This window comes from Camelus bactrianus, chromosome 31 (genome assembly GCF_048773025.1).
Source record: "Camelus bactrianus isolate YW-2024 breed Bactrian camel chromosome 31, ASM4877302v1, whole genome shotgun sequence".
Classification (NCBI taxonomy): Eukaryota; Metazoa; Chordata; class Mammalia; order Artiodactyla; family Camelidae; genus Camelus; species Camelus bactrianus.
In genome coordinates this window covers 11,124,400-11,143,320 of record NC_133569.1, presented here as the reverse complement: position 1 = coordinate 11,143,320, position 18,921 = coordinate 11,124,400, and the positions used below count along the sequence as shown (strand labels likewise).

Sequence of the window (18,921 nt, the reverse complement as noted above, 5' to 3'; positions counted from 1 at the left end):
CATAGGTGGAATCATACAGTATTTGTCATTTCGTGACTGGGCTTATTTCATTTAGCGTAACTTCTGCAAGGTTCATCCATGTTGCAGCACAATGCAGAATCTCCTTTTTAAGGCTGAGTAGTATTCGTGTGTGTGTGTGTGTGTGTGTGTGTGTGTGTGTGTGTACTACATTTTGCTTATCTATCACCCATCAATGGTCCCTTGGGTTGCTTCCACGTTCTAGCTATTATGAATAATGCTGTTATAAACATGGATTTACAAATACTCTTTTTTTACAAATACTATTTTGAGAACCTGCTTTCAGTCCTTTTAAGCATATACCCAGGAGTGGAATTCCTGGATTGTACGGTAATATTTTTGAGGAACCACCATACTGTTTCCAGAGCTACTGTACCAGTTTATATTCCCACCAACAGTGCACAAGGATTCTAGTTTCCCCACATCCTTGTCAACCCTTATTGTTCTTTTAACAGTAGCCATCCAAAGGGGTGTAAGATTTTACCATGTATTTTTGCAGCCATTTTAAATCCCTTTTGGATCTAGGTGGGACAGAAATGATGTTCAATTTGCTTATGTGTTTCGTTTTTTTCCCGTGGCTCTTCCCCTGCCTTCTTTCAGTCTGCAATCCAGTTTCTCTTTGCATTTCTTCATTCTTCCTTGACCTCCCTGTCCTCCGAGCTGTTAATTCTGTTTCAGGTGTAGTTGCCCTGTTTCCCCAGGTGGTCTACGATTTACACTTTTCTGAAACATTTAACATAATGATATGGTATCAAGCAGACTTGTCACAAGCGCTGACCTTCGGCTTGTTGACTCCGAGGGCACGCAGCACATCCTTTTTCATAACTGCAGGAGCCTATCTGTGTGTCTGCAGCAGCCGGCAACGTTCGTGCTGTGGATCCGGCAAGGCTCGTCGCTCAGCTGCCATCCTCGAGCTCCTTCTGTTCTTGACGGAGCACCTGCCTCTGCAACGGCAGCCTTCGAGGTGAACGGTGGGCCCGGGGGGGCGGAGAGGGGCAGGTAGGACGGGCCCGGTCAGCCTTATCTGGTACCCCTCCCTCACGGGGGGGTACCTCGGGTCTCAGGTAGACAGTTTGGAGAGTACGCTGGATACAAATGCGGTGATTGACGTGTCCCGCCTGGCAGGGTCCAGCAGGACGCCCGTGACCCAGGCTACAGGGGCGCCCTCACGGCCTCAAGGGGCTCACCCGGCGGGCACCGCGCCCACGCCGCTTCCGCCCGCGCCGAGACCACAAGTCCCAGCATGCAGCGCAGCCCCTTCCGGCCCAACTGTCACATCGGGTCTCTCAGGCGGGTGCTCGCGTCCGCGGAGGGCGGGGCGCCCAGAGCCCGGCGCGCGCTGACGTCGACTCGCCGACGCGATACTGAGCGCCTTTGTCCGCCCTCGCGGCAGTCCGCGGCGGCGTTGCGGCTGCTTGGAGCCGCGGTGGTGTGAAAGCGCGAGGCCGCTGGAAAGGGCCGCCCCTTGCACGCTCCCCGTCCCAGATGGACAAGGTGTGCGCCGTGTTCGGAGGCTCCCGAGGCATCGGCAGGGCGGTGGCCCGCCTGATGGCCCAGAGAGGCTACCAACTGGCCATCGTCGCCCGGAACCTGCAGGGGGCCAGAGCCGCGGCCGGGGACCTGGGCGGTGGGTACCAACCGGGGACGCCCCGCCCCCTCGCGGCGAGTGTGGGCCGCGGCCGGTGCTGGTCCGAGGGGCGGCCGCCAACGGCCCCTCCAGGAAGCGGCCAGGTCCACCTTGTGGGACAAACGTCGGCGCACGGCCCATGGCGCAGGTGCACTGTGGTCTCGCGAGGCTGCTCGGCCCGCGAGCAAGTGTCCTTGCGCGATGGCGGTGTGCGCACGCGCAGGCGGCATCCGATCCGCTCCCGTGCGTGCGAAGCGCTTACGTCACCACGTTGTCCCGGTGACTCTGGCAGAGGCCTTGAGCTTCGTCCGACCAGGTTCCCTGCTGCTGCACGTGAACACCATCTGTTCCTGTTGTTAGTGACCTCGGGGCAGGGAGGACGGGACGTTTGAGGCCGCGAGCGGCTGCGCTCAGCGAGGAGGGTGGCTGGGGCGCCCGCGGCTGCTGGCGGGCGCCGTGACGGAGCGCCGCCCACGCGGCCCCGAGGGGGTGTGTGTGTGTGTGTGTGTGCGCGCGCGCGCGCGCGCGCGCGGGGCGCGGTGGCGCCTCCGGAGGAAAGTACGCGGGCTCCAGGCCCGGGAGGCGCCCGGGGTGCTCCGTGCCGCTCGGGTGTGCTGCCTCCCGTCGCCCGGACGGAGGTGGAGACGTGGTGGCCCTGTGGGTGACGCCGGGCCGTCGCAGTGGTGGGCCAGATGAGAACTGTCGGGTGGGTGTCTGGGGTCTGGGGCCCAGCACCGCTTCAGGTGGAAGCCAAGAGTGAGGAGGTGCTTGGGGGCCTTGAATTCCCTTGTATTACGTGGTCCAAGAGTGATTGGTTTTCACCCCAACAGTGTCACTTCTTGCATGACTTTACTGTCTCAGGGGTTTGAGGAGTTAATTTTTTTTTCTTTCTCAGGTTTATTAGGTAGAATGACTGCAGTTTGCACATATACATTATATTGCATGTAAATAAATACAATATACTGCATGAATTTTTTTTACTTTACGTATATGATCATTGTTTCTAAGAACAGATTAGAGCTTTAGCTTTTTAAACTTAACATAGTTATCTAAGGAATAAAGCCAGCCACAAAATAAGAATCAACAGAATGCGGTAATCCAATCATAAATGACAAGCACGTGTGCTTACACATATTCAAGAAATCAGTCATCTAAGTTATAAATAATAAGTTCATTTGTCTTTTTTTTTTAAGGTTCCACATGTAAGTGATATCATGTGGCTTTTTTCTTTTGAGGAGGTGATTTTAATGTTAATGTATTAGGCAAGGTTAGCCAGAAGATAAAACAATTGTTTTTTTTTTTTAAATTTCCATTTTAGAGTATTAAAAAAATATATTAAGTTGAGAATGTGAGTAGAGAATGTACACTTTCTTTGAAGTGTAGTTTTTTGGGTATTTAAACATTTCAAAAAAGTGGACATTAAAAAAAACAGTTTTTAGTAAAACAAGTTGTTTTTTTCATGGTTTGTAGTTTTAGCATTTTGTTTTTACAGCTTCCTCCTTTGTCTCATGTCTCCTAATGGTCAGGCTTGAATAATAGTCATTATAATATACATACCACTGTTCAGACACACAAACAAAAAAATCCTAGAGTTTATCTCAGGGCCAGGAAACCAATTCAACAAAAACCTAGCTGAGTTAGACACTAAGTTATGAAAAAAGGAGCAGAAAACCATTGACACTGGGTGGCATGGGGGTCAGTGTCAAAACTATAAATATTATTAGATGACTCAGAGTATTACATAAAAAAGGTCCTCCCCTCACTTTTTGTTGGTTAAAACAAGTTTCAGGATTTACATTCTGTTGGATTGCTTTATTTCTTCTTGTTCCTTTCTCACACTGGTCCAGTTTATTACACTGAGCTCCTTGAAGTCAGGAGTCCGTACCATCATCATCATCTTTCATCTCTAGGTTCCAGATTGAACTGATCTAGTTCATAGCAGATGCTTAACAAACGTGTTTGAATAGTTTTAAAATTCAAGTTAGAACTCATTAGTACTTCGAATCTAATCTTGTGCAGGAGATCATTTGGCATTTAGCTGTGATGTCTCCAAAGAGCATGATGTCCAACGTACATTTGAAGAGATAGAGAAAACTCTAGGTCACGTTAATTTCCTGGTCAATGCAGCTGGAATTAACAGGTTGGTCACAAATTTAAGTACATGTCTAATGTCTTTATTTTCCCCTCATACATCTTTGAAAGTTAACATATTAACTAGTTTTACTTCTAATTGGAAGAAAAACTTTTAAAACCTGCTCTGTCAACCCACACACTCTTTTCATTCTTTTCTTTTATATGGAGATTAGGATCAGGGTGCAGTTTGATTTTAATATCATGGTCAACGTACATATTTAGCTGCAGAACTTTTCCCGAGCTCCAGAAAGCTCCCTCTGTTTCTTCCCAGTTAGAACTTCCTGTAGGCAACCAAGATTGCTGATTTCTGTCCTCATTTCTGTCACCCATGTTTTCTCAGTTAATACTAATGGAATCAAGAGTGGGTATTTTTTTTTTTAAATAAATTTAGGGCAATATTTGGAGTGGTGTAAAACTTTTTTTTCTAAGCACGACCCAGTGTGGCAGTCTCAGTTCACTGGAGCTGTTTTGGCTTTGTGGAGTGGTTTTAGCAGTTAGGGGTACTTGTGGCTCCACCTGAAGGGGTGTCCAGTCCTCCAGATGGACCCTTTCTGGCCTGTCAGTGGTGAGTTCAGTGCCTCCAAGGCTGTGTTTAACACGGGTTCTCTAGGTGTCCCAGCTCACAGTAAGCACTTCTGATACTGTGCTTGCAGGGAAAAGGGCGTATGTTTCTTGATTTTTAAATTTTTTTTTTAAATTCAAGGTTAACTTCTTTTTTTTTAAAGCAGCTAAGTGCCACTGCTTTTTTTTTTTTTTTAATTTTATTTTGTGGAGGGGAGACTTTTTTTTTTTTTAATTTACTTTTCTAACAGAGGTATTGGGGATGGAACCCAGGACCTTGTGCATGGTGAGCATGCACTCCAGTGCAGAGCTGCACCCTCCCCCCCACCAAAGTCAGCTTCTTAACAGATGGAGGGTTGTGTTACCTGCTTCATCTCGAATGAACTTGGTCGTTTATGTCTTTCAGGGAGTTTGTCTATTTCATCTAAGTGGTTGAATTTATTAGCATAAGTTAGTTTGTAATACAGGATCTTCTCATTATTCACTTACTGTCTGTAGAAGTCAGTGGTGATGTCACCTCTTTCTTTTTGTTGTATTTTTATTGTTGCTTTTTTTCTGGGGAGGTAGGGTAATACTTGTTTAATGGCAGCGCTGGGACTGACCCCAGGACCCCGTGCATGCTAGGCATGTGCTCCACCACTGAGCTGTACCCTCCCCCCTTTAGTTTGTTTTGCTTAATCCCATTTTTAAATTTTTTGCTTTTTGGGGTTTTTTTTGGCAGGGATAGCCTCTTAGTAAGGACAAACACTGAAGATATGCTGTCTCAGCTGCACACCAACCTCTTGGGCTCCATGCTGACCTGTAAAGCTGCCGTGAAGACCATGATTAAACAGCAGAGAGGGTCCATCGTGAATGTCGGTGAGTCTTCACCTGCGTGAGTTTGTCATTATCTTGTGGTACCATACAGATGCTTAGTCAGCTAATGTGGAATTTATTTACTTGTGTAACTTGGGTGGGATGTGTCTTCATTATCTATGGTTAACTGAGTAATGGGTAACACAGGAGTCACCAGTCCACATCCTTCCTGTGGTTGGGCAGGTGTCATGTGAGTGACACCGCCAGGTATCAGGGAATTGACAGCCAGTCAGGTGACACGTGGCCAGAGGCGCCCGGCTTTGGTGTCCTGAGGCCGTGTGGCGGACCCGTCCAGCAGGTTGCTGCTGTGCACAGATATGGTCCAGGTTGGCCAGCTGTTTTGATTTTTTAAGAGAAATTGAATATGCTGATTTTTATGTGAAACTGGATTTTCAAAATATGGCCAAGGAGTTGGAAGCTTGTAGACAGTGGGGGCTGAAGAATGATTTCTTCAGCGGCTGCAGGGGTCACTGATAAACCCAGCACCGGGGCCTGAGAGGAAGTCTTCTTGAGAGAGCAAGCTTTTCAGTTCTTCAGGATGGATGTGAGTAGCTCTTGGTCTGCAGTTCATCTGGCCTGTGGGGCACACAGACCGTGGAGTATGAGCCTGTAGACCTTAACACGCAAAATTACCTGCAGTTTCACTGCAGTTTGGTGCCTGGAAGATAGCAGCGTGCTGCCTGCCTTTTAAGTGGTGATACCTTAGAAGGCCACACAAGGGGGAAGCTATTCTGTTGAAGTCAACGACTATCCTCCGTAATACAGGGGGTGTCTTTCCAAGCCAGGATACAGCATTTTCTTTTTTGAAAATGAGACTCGGAAAGAATACCTTGCTAATAAGAATTAGAGCATTTTTGACATTTACCCTTAAAAATGCAAGAGATGAGTTTTCTTGCAAAAGATGGTTGAATGAGTTGACCTTTGGCTGCTAATGTCACAGCCTGGCAATGACTTGGGGTTCTTGTAAGCTGGCAGCTGGCCTGTGTATGTCACCTGATAGAGTGGCATGTGTTTAACTCTAAAATAGCCCCTTTTTAGATACATGTGAAAAACCCACGTCAGTCCTTTGTATACATGCAAGCTGTGAGAATTGTGCCGAAAGTAAATAAAATAGACGATTGAAAATCAAGTCGGAGAATCTCATTACAGAAGGGATTCCTTTAAACTGCTAGAAAGGTCATTGATATTTTGGAAGTTATCACTTTGACTAGGTGGACAGTTGTGTGTGGCGTGCCCCACACTGCCCCAGCTTCCTACCTGGCCATTCCTCAGGCCTGTATTTTTCTTTCTTTTTGTGTCTCTCGTGTTTCTCTGTCCACCTGCGTTTCCTCTGTCTGACGTCTCTTTCCTCTTTCTGTGCTCCACACCTCTGTTCCTACGTCATTAACTGGCTGGTGACATCTAGTGTGGTTAAATATTTCATATTGGACTTGCTGATTATAATATAAAAAATACTCGGAATGTCTTCTCTTTCTAAAGTAAAATTATTTTTGCAATAATTTTGTGAGATTCTAGATTAATTTTTATATCATAATTATAGGTCACTTGTGGAGGAAAATAACTTCCCCGAATTCTGTTCTGCAGGAATTTATTTGCTTATAGTTGATATTTGAATTGTAGTTTATTCTTTCATATTTGTATAGATGAGGCCAGCCAGGAATCTTTGTAGTAGGCGGCCCAAGTTAATACATCACTGAAGGTAGCTCAGTTGCAGTTTTACAGTTTACAGTGGGAGGTTTGGTAGTTTAGATCGATAGTAATTGGGATTCAGTAAGGTTTGTCTTCAGATGGACTGGTTCTTTAGGCGGGATTAAGCACCTCCTTATGTCTGTGTTACAGAATCATGAATCAGCCTTTATCTGACTTTCTTTTCTGGTTTTGACCTCGTCCTACTGGAGGCTTTTATAAATAGTGCAGAGTTTTCATTGTCTTCCTCAGAGAGGGGAGTGGGTTCCTCTTACTTGCTAGAGTGGCTCTCAAGCCCCCGCCTGGCTTCGGGGTTTCACACACGCTTCTTTTGGATATGTTTTCTCTGTGTGTCTGAAGCGGACTCAGACCCCAAATCTTACTACTCAAATGGCAATGGTTAGAATTTCTCATTTTAGCAGAGGACAAGGGAAAATGGTTTGTAGCTCGTTTGTTTACTGTAGATTATCTGGAAATTCGGAATCATAGCCCCATTAATTGGTTTGGATTTGCTTTCCTTTCTTTTTCTAGGAAGCGTCATTGGTTTGAAAGGCAACGCTGGCCAGTCTGTGTACAGCGCCACTAAAGGAGGGTTGGTTGGATTTTCACGGGCTCTCGCTAAAGAAGTAGCCAGAAAGAAAATCAGAGTGAATGTAGTTGCTCCAGGTCAGTGACGACTTCTTGTTTCTTTTAATTTATGTACATCTCTGGCTTTATACCGTGACAGCAGACTCCTCTCGTGTCTGTGAGTACTTCAGCATCGTCAGGCACCTCTCAGAGGGTTGTGGGGCAGGGACACAGGACCTGCAGTGTCACTCAGCTCTGGAGTGGTGCAGCCCAGGACGGCGTGGCTGCGGAGGCTGTGCCCCAGCTCAGGGAGGGGCTGGGACAGTGCCGGGTACCCTGCGTCTTCGCTGAACAATGTTCCTGAACTAAAACCACGTGAAATGCTGCTCATTCAGAAGTCACCTCTCAGTGAAGAACTCTCAGGAGCTGAATGTAAGAATTTCAGTAAGTGGGGTGGGTGGGGAGTGTTGGTAACACGTATCCAGTAGTTGAGAAAGTCCAGATTGTAGACCTTTGGACAACTGTTTCCACTGTCACTGCCTTTCTCCTCTTCTCGGGATCTTTCATCAGTTTGCTGCTCGCTGGGACACAGTACTTGTTCATTAGTTTAGACTTCATCACTGTATCAAAGCAAAATTTTCCGAGTAATGCATCTCTTTCCTGAACCTTTTGGTTTCCGGTGCATGTAAAAGGTACGTTTGCACTCTACTGTAGTCTAGTAAGTGTCCAGTGGCACTGTACCTTAAAAAACAGTGTTCATACCTTAATTAAAAATACTTTATTGCTAAAAAAAAATGCTAGCCGTCACCGGAGCCTTCAGTGAGATGCAGCAGTGACGTCAAAGATCACTGATCATAGACGCCATGACCAACACAGTAATAATGAAGAAGTCACAGTGTGACCCAGAGACACAAGGGAGCGAATGCTATTGGGAAAATGGCGCCGGTAGACCTGCTCAGGGCAGGGCTGCCACAGACCTTCCACTTGTAAAAAACGCAGGACCAGCAAAGTGCAGCGAAGTGGGTCCGGCTGTGCTCCAGAGGGTCAGTACTGCCACAGAGAAGGGGCCACCAGAGGTCACATAGTGTGTGTTCTCACAACGGACGAGATGCTTTTCATTGACTTCACTGTGCCCCAGGCGCTACCCGGCGTTCATGTTAGAATGTCTTCTGGAGTGACCGACCACGGGAGAGGAGGACGTTTAATGAGTTTTCAAAAGAATAGACGTCTCAGTGGGAAGCTGACAGCCTCCTGTGGGAAATCTGTCAGGAACACTTGTGTTCCGGTTAAACGTGTGGGAAAACCAGCCCAGCTGAGGTGCCGCTCACCCGTGAGACAAAGCAGGTCTGACCTGGACTCAGAACCACAGAAGTCAGAGCCTCCTGCAGAGGCAAGGGGGACGTTTTTTAAGGTGCACCTGTTCCTGCTACTGTGCCGACTGGGCGTCCACAGGACTTGAAAATCTTGAGGGGTTAAATGGGACGCAAAGCCAGTGAGCTTGGTTTGTGAGTTACAAGCCATTGGGGAGGACTGAAACGTAGTGATCGAGATTACAGTCCAGGCTGCTCCAGGCTAAAGAAAGCCTCCAATGGTCATGCGAAGGCTCTTAAAATAAATTCGAATGTACAGCCTGCAGCCGGTTTGTTGGTTTTCTGGTTGGTCACCTCAGTTGTTACACAAGACTGTTCCACCACGTGGCAGCCCTCTGCACCTGTGAACACACAGCATTCTGCAAATGATCGGAGTCCCATTTTAAGTGGGACTTTCCGCAGTACACCAAGTAATCTGCAGGGCAGAGGGAGGGGCTGAGTGTGTGTGGACGTCATCCTTCAGGGCAAAGCCGCAGAACCAGCCTCCCCTGGACCGGGGTGGGAGGGAGACCTCTGCTGAAGCTCAGCTCGAAAAGGTTAAGCTGCTCCCAGGCCCAGGTTGAGAGGGGAGCACTGTCTTACACGCAGGCTCCCTCTCTGATCTGCTGACGTTCCGCAGCTCCCTGAGTAAGTGGAACAGCGAGCTCATGGGCCCCAGAAGACAGCGCTGGGGGTGTGCCGAGTCCACAGGACAGCGGCAGGTGGAGTTGCTTCAGAGTACTGACATGGAAACACATCACGTGCTCCCACATGAGATGCAGCATCTCCGTAACCATCCTGTGGCTGTCCTGTCAGAGGAGGGCAGACACATGCTAACACTGGTCAGCAACAAGCAGGTAGCCTCCCAGAGGGTACAAGCCAGCTGAGCACATGCAAAGTTAGTGCTCGTCCAGTTAGGAACAAAACGGAGGTTGGGTTGCTGCCTCGACTGTCTGGGATTCCACGATTACAAGCAGACAAAGTAGATGCCAGTTTTAAGAAAACATGGCAGTTTAGTGTTCCAGACACAATCTCAGGTCCCAGCAGTGACATCAGAAATCACTTATCTGGAAATTAGAACCGTGTACATGTTTGTAAAGTTTGCAAATAACAAACCAAGAAAAGAAAGAAAAGACCTGTCCATGGCTGACGTTTAATTGTAAGTTTTTTCCAAAAGTTGAGCAGGTTGATAGCAGGCTGTTGGTTCTGGCAGGAGTTGGGCGGCACTGACCGTCCAGGGCTGTATGACGACCTGTAGCCCCGCGAGCCAGGGCCGTGCAGCACGAGGCAGGTGGGACAGGTGGCTGACCAAGGCCAGCGACGTGACAGTAGTAAAGATGCCGAGACTTTCCTTCCCCAAATGCATATTTAAAGATCAAAGACACACAAGTCCAGTTCTGGTTGTACTTGTTAAAGACATACACATGTTTATATGTTTATCTAGGACTTCTTATTAAAATATTTATGATTTTTGATTTATGGAGAAGGAAGCCATTAATTGGCCTGTAAGTGGTACTCACAGATGGCTGTCTGGGTAGAATGCTTCCAAAACGATTGCGAAAAGAATCGAGTCATGAACTGGTGATGAGGAAAAAGTTCCTCGCCCCTTAGGTTTTACTTACAACCTTTCTTTTTAAATTCTGCACTAACTGTGGAACAGCATAACGTGGACGGGGTCTTAGCGACCCTGTGCTGCAGTCATTTTTCCAGCGGGCAGACCAGGACCCGGAGACAGTGATCTGTCGAAGGTCCGCAGCTTGCTGATGGCGACACTTCCTAAAAGCGTTACCTTTTGATTTCCCGCCGAGCAAAGCGTGAAAATACAGCCTGTTGGATTTCTGGTATATCATGACGAGCTTTAGGTCTCTCTGTCTTTTTGCTAATACGGTCTGCCTAAAATATCTGGAATCTTCCAGTTTTATAGCTTTTACCTTTACGTTGCTTTTCTTTTGCCAAATTACTCATTGATAAAATTGCCATGATTAGTTAAGAGGCCAGAACAAAGGTGCTAAACCCAGGTCTGCGTTCTCTCTCGTGAGCTGGTGTGATGGGAGGCTGGGTTACTGGATTTTTGAATAAAATGAGTGTCCTCCTGTACCCCTGCCCGTGATCATGGGACCCTTGTCCTGGCAACTGTGGTGCGGGGATGGGTCCCCTGGGGTCAGTAAGGAGGGGCTGACGTCGACCTTTCACGGCACTCGGCACCAGCGTGGACCCTGGAGTTGGGGTTTCGTTTGGCACTGATGTCGAAGCAGCAGGAATCAGGGGCCGTCAGACGTCCCGGTGGCCCCCTGCTTTCTTGTGGGCCTTCGTCCCGGTGCACTGCTGAGTCCCAGAGACTCGCTGAATTCTAGCACTCCGGATCCACAACCACTTGATGAATGCCTAGGTTTAGATACATTCGTTTTTGGGGGGAGAAAAGGAGAAAAAGATAATCCAGAAGCTGCACCATGGTCTTGGCACTGCCTTCTCCATGCATGCTTTGTGCAGCCTGCCTGACTTCGCTGTGAGCCGAGTCTGACGTGTAAAGTGTGTGGTTTGTGGTTAGGGATGGCATGTGTGTGTGTGTGCGCGCCCCTCCCTCCGGACTGCAGCAGCGTGAGTAATGAAGAGTTAATTCTAGGTCACGATGGTCTAAAAGCTGGAGGGTTTAACTTAATGCAAGTGCTCCTTACTCATGGAGACTCGCTCAGCAGACTTCCCGAGCATGTGCGGGCTGGCTGCGTTCCAGAATTACAAACCTGAATGAGGTATTTCTTCCCCAAGGAGCGAGCACAGTGGGAAAGACAGCACGTGAACAGCTAATTACACTGCCGCCTGACGAATGTAAACTAGGTACGCGTGCAACGCAGTGGAGATGCTGGAGCAGGAAGGCTTAATTCCGTCAGCGTGAAGTCGTTGTCAAGACAGCAGGCCAAATAGTGTGAATCCAGTCTGTCCACAAAGGGAGGTTGTATGAGTGAGGGCGGTGTGTGTACGGCCTTTCCTGAGGGGCTTACTTTGCAGTGCAGTGTGCACTACAGGCAGAAACCTGTTGCTGAGAATGTGGGCGCTCATCAGGGTGACCTTGATCATACTAACCCTGGCTACAGTATGACGTGTTACCCTGGCTCTGCTGTAAGTGTCGTATGAATGCACATCATGAAAGTCCAAGTGCGGTGGTAGCTTTAAATCGATTCTGTGCGTCATTTACTAACCTTATTCTCCGTAGTAATTTCAACCAGATTCTTCATCACATCTTTTAACGGAGTTGAGAAACATCAGAATTAATATGTTTCTTTTCAAAGTGAGTTTTCCTGGTCACCTTCAAAAGGAGTTTCCAATTAAGGAAAAATAGTTAAAAAGCAAATCATAATAGGAACAACAAGAACAAGTGAAATAATAAATTAGGTATCATTTGCTGCCTAATATTATTAACTTTTTGAAGACAAATTAGTTGCTAAGCTTTAGTATTATTTATTTTTGTGTGTTAATTAAAATAGATTTTTTTGAATGATGGCCATTCTGACTGGTGTGAGGTGATCCCTCATTGCAGTTTTGATTTGCGTTTCTCTGATAATTAGTGATATTGAGCATTTTTTTTCACGTGCCTGTTGGCCATCTGTTTGTCTTCACTGGTGAAATATTTGTTTAGGTTTTTTGCCCATTTTTGGATTGGGTTGTTTGTTTTTTGTTACTGAGTTTTATGAGCTGTTTGTATATTTTGGGACTTAAGCCCTTGTCAGTTGCCTTGTTTGTAAATATTTTCTCCCATTCCATAAGTTTCTTTTCATTTTGTTTATAGTTTGCTGTGCAAAAGCTTGTAAGTTTAATTATGTCACATGTGTTTATTTTTGCTTTTATTTCTATCGCCCGGGTAGACTGCCCTAGGAAAACATTGTTGAGATGTGTGTCAGAGAATGTTATGCTTATGTTTTCTTCCAGGAGGTTTATAATGTCTTGACTTACGTTTAAGTCTTTAAGCTATTTTGAGTTTGTGTGTGGAGTGAGGGAATGTTCTAACTTCACTGAGTCACATGCTGCCGTCCCGTTATCCCAGCACCACTTGCTGAAGAGACGGTCTCTTCTCCCTTGTGTATTCTTGTCTCCTTTGTTGAAGATTAATTGACCGCAAGTGTGTGGGTTTATTTCTGGACTTTCTATCCTGTTCCACTGATCTGTGTGTCTGTTTTTGTAAACCATCTATGCTGTTTTGATTACTGTAGCTCTGTAGTGTCGTCTGAAATCTGGAAGGGTTATTCCTTCAGCTTCATTCTTTTTCTTCAGTATTGCTTTGGCTATTCTAGATCTTTTGTGGTTCCATATAAATTTTAGGATTCTTTGTTCTAGTTCTGTGAAAATGTCCTGGGTAATTTGAATAGGGATGGTGCTAAGTCTGTAGATTGCTCTGGGTAGTATGGCCATTTTAACAAAATTAATTCTTTCAATCCAAGAGCATGGGATATCTTTCCATTTCTTTAAGTCATCTTTAATCTCCTTAATCAGTGATCTTTATGTAGTTCTCTGCGTATAAGTCTTTTACCTCCTTGGTTAGGTTTATTCCTAAGTATTTTATTTTTTTGGATGTGATTTTAAAAGGGATTGTGTCTTTATTTTTCTGAGCTTTCATTGTTAGTGTAAAGAAATGCCGCTGATTCTGAATGTTGCTCCTGTACCTGCTGCCTTGCCGAATTCTTTTATCAGCTCCAGTGGTTTTTGTGTGGAGCCTTTTGGTTTTTCTATATATAGTAACATGTCATCTGCACATAGTGACAGGTTTACCTCTTCTCATCTGGCTTGGATCCCTTTTCTTTTTCTGGTCCGACTGCTGTGGGACAACACTCAATACTATGTGGAACAGAAGTGGTGAGAGTGGCTTCCTTGTCTTGTTCCAGATTTTAGCAGGAAGACTTACAGCCTTTCACTGTTGAGTGTCACCTGTGTTGGTCAGGGGCTGTCGCGTGCAGTGATGCTGAAATTTGGTAAAGCCTGGACTAATTCATCACTTCATGTTTTTAATTTGATTTCTGTTGAGTTGAGGGAAGGTACATGTGAATTTGGAGAAGCTGCAGAGAGTGTTTCGGGGCAGTGAGAACTGAGGGCCCGGGCAGGGGGGGCTCCCTCTGCTGAACATCAGGTGCAGCAAGGAGTCAGACCACACTGACACCTGTTCATCTTTGAGTCCTGGTTTTGCGGAGCTGAAGTCTGTCCCCTCCAGTCTACTCGCTGACTCCAGCCGTAGAGCGTAGATGGCGTGTGACTGGCCAGGTCTTTGCTGGCAGGTGTCGGCAGAGCAGAGGCGGGACCCAGCGGGACATGTCCTAGCCCAGGGGTCTCCTTCCCACAGAGTGCTGCCTGCGAGGAAAGTCACCAGGGCCGGTTAGAAGTTGCGCCTGGGATTTGCTAACCCAGAGTCAGAGGTCTTTCTGGCAGAATGGCAGAATGTTTTTACCGAAGTTTACTGAGGTTTCATTTTGTTTTGTAAGGTTAAAGAGCATCACTGATTTTCTGCTGAGGGTTGAGAGTTAGTGGGGAAATATCTTATGCCAGTTTGGCTAGAATTGAAAAGGACCTTAAAGTAATTCTATTCTGAACTCTTTGAGAAGACAGCGTGAATGTTTAAGTGTTGAGATTTGTGATTTACTCACTCGGCGTTGCTAACCTGTGAGGTGACTTTTCCTCCTGATGCACTTTCTGAGGCCCCTTTGGAAGTTGTGTCCAGAACCTGGGTGTCCCGAGGCCCTGTGGTCGCTCGTCCAGGTGGCGGGGTTGCCAGGGCCGTGGGTGACTTCAGTGGGTGGAGCGTCACTTGTGTCCACATGTCTCTGCGGGGCTGCTCACGGTCGCAGCATCGCTCCGCCAGCCGCTGCTCCTTCCTTTCGTCCTCGCCCTCCTTCTGGTCACCTCGCTGTCCCCACGGCGAAGGGGGTGAAGGCCAGTTGCTGACTTTGAAAATACAAGTGGCACCGTTTTACAGCAGATGACACGTATTGCACAGTGTAACCTCACAGGAAGCACACAGGTGGACGAGACTGGCTGTTCCAGGCCCTCGTCACAGACGGTCTGAGCTCAGTGCTGTCAGTCTTCTTTCAATTACTTTTTATCTGAATGCAAAGCTAGTAGCTGTTTTAGACAGTGTGGAAACTGCAGACGAGCACAGAGAAGAGAGCAAAGCAAACGTGAGCACTTGTCTTTCCAGTATCTGTTTCTCATCGCCGTTAACACTTTGGTAGGTATTTTTTCAATCATTAGCATATATTCTTTTTTTTCTGTCTCCTTGTAAAAGTGGTATCATTCATTTGTAACCTACTTTGAATTCATCTATAACCTGCTTTTTTAAATATGCAAATGTTGGTTGTCCCTTTTAAATGGGTCTTTCTGCAGCAGCATCCTTCATACCTGCCTGTTGTTCTGTGGTGTGGATGGGCCACGATTTATTTAACCAGCTCTTTAGGAAAGACATGCAGCTTGTTTACAGTTTTTCCCCAACAGTCAGGCTGTCACTGTCATAGGCTTCATGATGGAAAACCTATGATTTCTCACAGGCTTTTGAGAAGCTCTTTGGATTATGTCTAAGTAAAAACCTAAGGCAAAGAAAACTTTAAAGATTACACAGTGTTGCATAACCAACCAGGCCTATGCTGACCCTTACTCGGGTGTGTGTCATGGAACTTCAAATGGAAGTGTATTTAGGTGGGTTTACAGTTTGAGCCATAAATGATTCAATTATAACACAAGCCAATTTGAAAGCTGTATATTTGAGATCGCACATTTAGCTTTCACATTACAGGTCGTGTCTAACTTTTAGTTCATGTATTTTTCATGACCTTAACATTAAAAATTTTTTTTCTAATTATTAATTTCATGAGGATTAATTGTTTGCCTTTTTAAAAAAAGTCTAAATGATTGAGGGTTGTACAGAATACTGATTACTAAGTTAAGTATTTTATAGGTAAGTATTCCTGTGTCTCAGACTGACCTCACAAGATTTGCTTAATAAAATCTGCAGTTCCTCTGGCATATATGTCTGTAGTGTGAATCTTTTAGAATCGGGTGCACACACCACTGCCATGTTAATATTCTAATTTTCTGTGCATGCTTGCATCAGGGTTGGATCATCCCAGAAGGTTTTTTCTTAGACGGATATTGGAAATACAGTCATCTGCCATCTCAGCTGTGGCAGGTGGAACCAATCTTTGTCAGAACTGTTTGTGAAGCCTGCCTTCCCTCTGCGCCGCAACCCTCCCCAGCCCCTAACAGAGGGAAGTTCATCCTTTCTGTTGTTCCGCTGTGTTTGCCTCCATGAGGGCACTCACCAGAGTGCCTTCTGTTGTAATTCAGGGTGCAAGTGAGGGTTTCCGCCGTAGGGTGTATGTTCCTGTTTGCGTCTACCCACTTACATTGTGTTACGAGGTGGCCTGGATACTTGGGGGCCGAGTGCTTTAGTGTTCACTGAATGTTCCCTGAGCTAAATTGAGTAAAAGGTGAGGACTTGGTTACTTGATTGTGAGCACAACTCTGTAATTTCCTAAACAAGGTTTATTAATAGTCTCAAATTTTCAGCAGCAAATTCTTTTTTCCTGTGAAACTGAGCAATGTCATTTTCACCTACTCGAGCAAACGTTTCTCTTTCAGGGTTTGTGCACACGGATATGACGAAAGACTTGAAAGAAGAACACTTAAAGAAAAGCATCCCTCTCGAGAGGTTTGGAGAACCTGAGGACGTGGCCCGAGCGGTCGTGTTCCTTCTGGAGTCTCCGTACGTCACCGGGCACGTGCTGGTGGTGGACGGGGGGCTCCAGCTCACCATGTAGCTGACGCCCACCGGGTGGAGTCGGGCACACTCTGCTTGGCTGTGATGAGACAGTCACGCCTCCGTCTGCTGATCAGACCTGCTGTTCCCCGCGTGCTGATGTCCAGCTTTACACGAGCAGTCTGCGAGAACAGAGCGTGGCGTTGTGCGTTCTGACTGATGGCACCTTACAGGCTGCAGCGGCTTTAGTGTGCTGTCACCCCTCGGTGTCCGTGGGAACCCCAGGTCTTCAGATGTTCCCCTTCCTCGTATAAAATGGCATACATGGTATTTGCATATGACCTACGTATACTTTAAATCATCTTTAGATTACGTATAATATCTAACACCACGTAAATGCTGAGTAATTGACATACAGTGTAAATGCTGTGTAACTAGTTGCCATTTGGAACGTTCTGAACTTTCTAATATTTTCTATCCATGGTTGGTTGAATCCCTGAATGTGGAGCTCCTGGATTTGGAGGGCCAACTGTACAGACAGTTTTCAAGTGATATAAACGGGTAGTATCTTAATTTATATATTTTGTCACAAATCTGGAAAAATTATATAGTCTAATTGTCATTAGTTATTTCATTGTATTGGGCTGAATCCTCTAGAAGTTAACCTTGTGGGCTATTGCCAAAGAGTAAAAGTAATTTACAGGGAAAAAAATTAAATTTAAAAATGAGTGGGAGGGTATAGCTCAGTGGTAGAGCGCATGCTTAGCATGCACAAGATCCTGAGTTCAATCCCTAGTACTTCCACTAAAAATAAAAAGTAATTTACAGGGCATTTGGTTAGTTGTCAGTATGTTAGCAACCCTGCTAATGTTAAACACTATTGGGGTTAGGGAGGGTACAGCTCAGTGGTAGAGCGTGTGCTCAGCATGCATGAGGTCCTAGGTTCGATCCCCAGTACCTCCACTAAAAAAAATTGTACTCATTTCACACGTGCTTGGACAAGCAGTTGTTGCACAGGTTGAAGAAAACAGATACAGACGTGAGTGTAGAGCCTGGTTTCTCTGAGTGGGATTACTCCTCCTCTGAGCTGCGAGGCACAGTAATCTGTAAATACCAGTGTGGTCCAGTTGACCCATCCTGGAGGAGTTCTCGAAGGTGAGCAGGACTAACCCTGGATGGTCTGATTCTGGTGCAGGTCTGAGCCGCACAGATCTCATCGACCTGGAAAGTAGAAGAGGTGTCCTCTGTGTTTTTAAGTCCACAAAACGCTCAGTTTAGCAGGCTACTTAAAAACAGCATTAAGAAGTCATGATACTTGTTGGAAAATTAGAATGTTTTGCGTTAACGAACATAATAATGATTCTTAGCAGAAATTTTAGAAAAATACTTAATTACTTATGAACAATCCTAAATGACTTAATAAAATATGCACTAAAAGTGAATTTAAATGTCTTTAAAGGTAAGTCATTAGTCTTAAAGTATTTGTCTGAGATTCGAGATAAAGACACAAACTGAATGAAAATATCAGACGTCTTTTGCATTCATTGAACTCTTGTGGGGAAGAGCGTGATAATTTTAAATGTCACTGGAGTCAGGTTGATTTTTATTATCTATCATTTTTAAGTGTTTTAAAAATTTACTGCATTTTAAAAAGTAATCTTTTCATAGTTTTATTGGAGCTGAACATTATTTCTTGCAAAATGATTTACTTTTACATTGAAAGTGCAAAAGTATGAACTGGATATATTAAATAAATGCAGAGTAATAAAAATAAATAGTAAAGTCTGTGTTCTAAATGAGGATTCTTAAAAAATTATTTTAAATTTATCTTTGAAATAGTCGTCTTTACTTGGAGAAGTCTGTTGAGGATGTGAGAATGCCAGGGAACTGTGAGTTAGTATCACCAATCAGATTGTCTGCCGAGTGCAGACCCGGTAACACACAGAATGTGCGGGGTGGGGGGTGGCAGTTGGGGTAGCCGTGAGCCTGGGAGCTCCTGCTGAGCCGGAGGTTGGAGGTCGTGCGGACAGAGGAGCCGTGTCCCTGGCATTGCCTCCCTGCAGGCCTTCATCCTGGCCCCTTCCTTTCTCCGACATCTGGGGTCAGGAAGGCAGTGGGGTGTTCTGCTGAGATGGAGGTTACAGATTTGAGCCTTCAGTGTGTGTATTTACACGTTAAGACATAGCCCTTTGTAGCCGGCCCGGCCCTTCCCCGGGCCCACGTCACACTTGTGGGATACGGCGCCACCCTTCCCCTGCAGGGAGGTCTCCACCCTCCCACTGGCCCCGGAGGACTGGGCACCACACGCTGTCATCCACTTGCTGACATCCACTGTGTCATCCACAGCTGCCTTTCATTTTCAGAGATTCTAGAACTTCAGTGAATTAGCAACA

General features: G+C 46.0%; 1 protein-coding gene across 1 annotated transcript; it reads left to right on the top strand.

Annotated features, from left to right (window-relative positions):
- The first annotated feature begins 1,321 nt into the window (after positions 1-1,321).
- On the top strand, positions 1,322-18,324 carry CBR4 (carbonyl reductase 4). The gene is made up of 5 exons (XM_074355804.1): positions 1,322-1,645; positions 3,665-3,785; positions 5,061-5,197; positions 7,412-7,546; positions 16,411-18,324. The coding sequence occupies exons 1-5, from the start codon at positions 1,504-1,506 to the stop codon at positions 16,587-16,589; spliced, it is 714 nt and encodes a 237-aa protein (XP_074211905.1). The 5' UTR covers positions 1,322-1,503; the 3' UTR covers positions 16,590-18,324.
- The last annotated feature ends 597 nt before the right edge of the window (positions 18,325-18,921 follow it).

Bases quoted from the DNA above. Each gene is read 5' to 3' on its own strand.
- CBR4 (XM_074355804.1), top strand. From the start codon at position 1,504: ATGGACAAGGTGTGCGCCGTGTTCGGAGGCTCCCGAGGCATCGGCAGG. The intron at 3,786-5,060 runs GTTGGTCACAAA...TTTTTTTGGCAG, and splicing joins AATGCAGCTGGAATTAACAG to GGATAGCCTCTTAGTAAGGA. The intron at 7,547-16,410 runs GTCAGTGACGAC...TTTCTCTTTCAG, and splicing joins AGTGAATGTAGTTGCTCCAG to GGTTTGTGCACACGGATATG.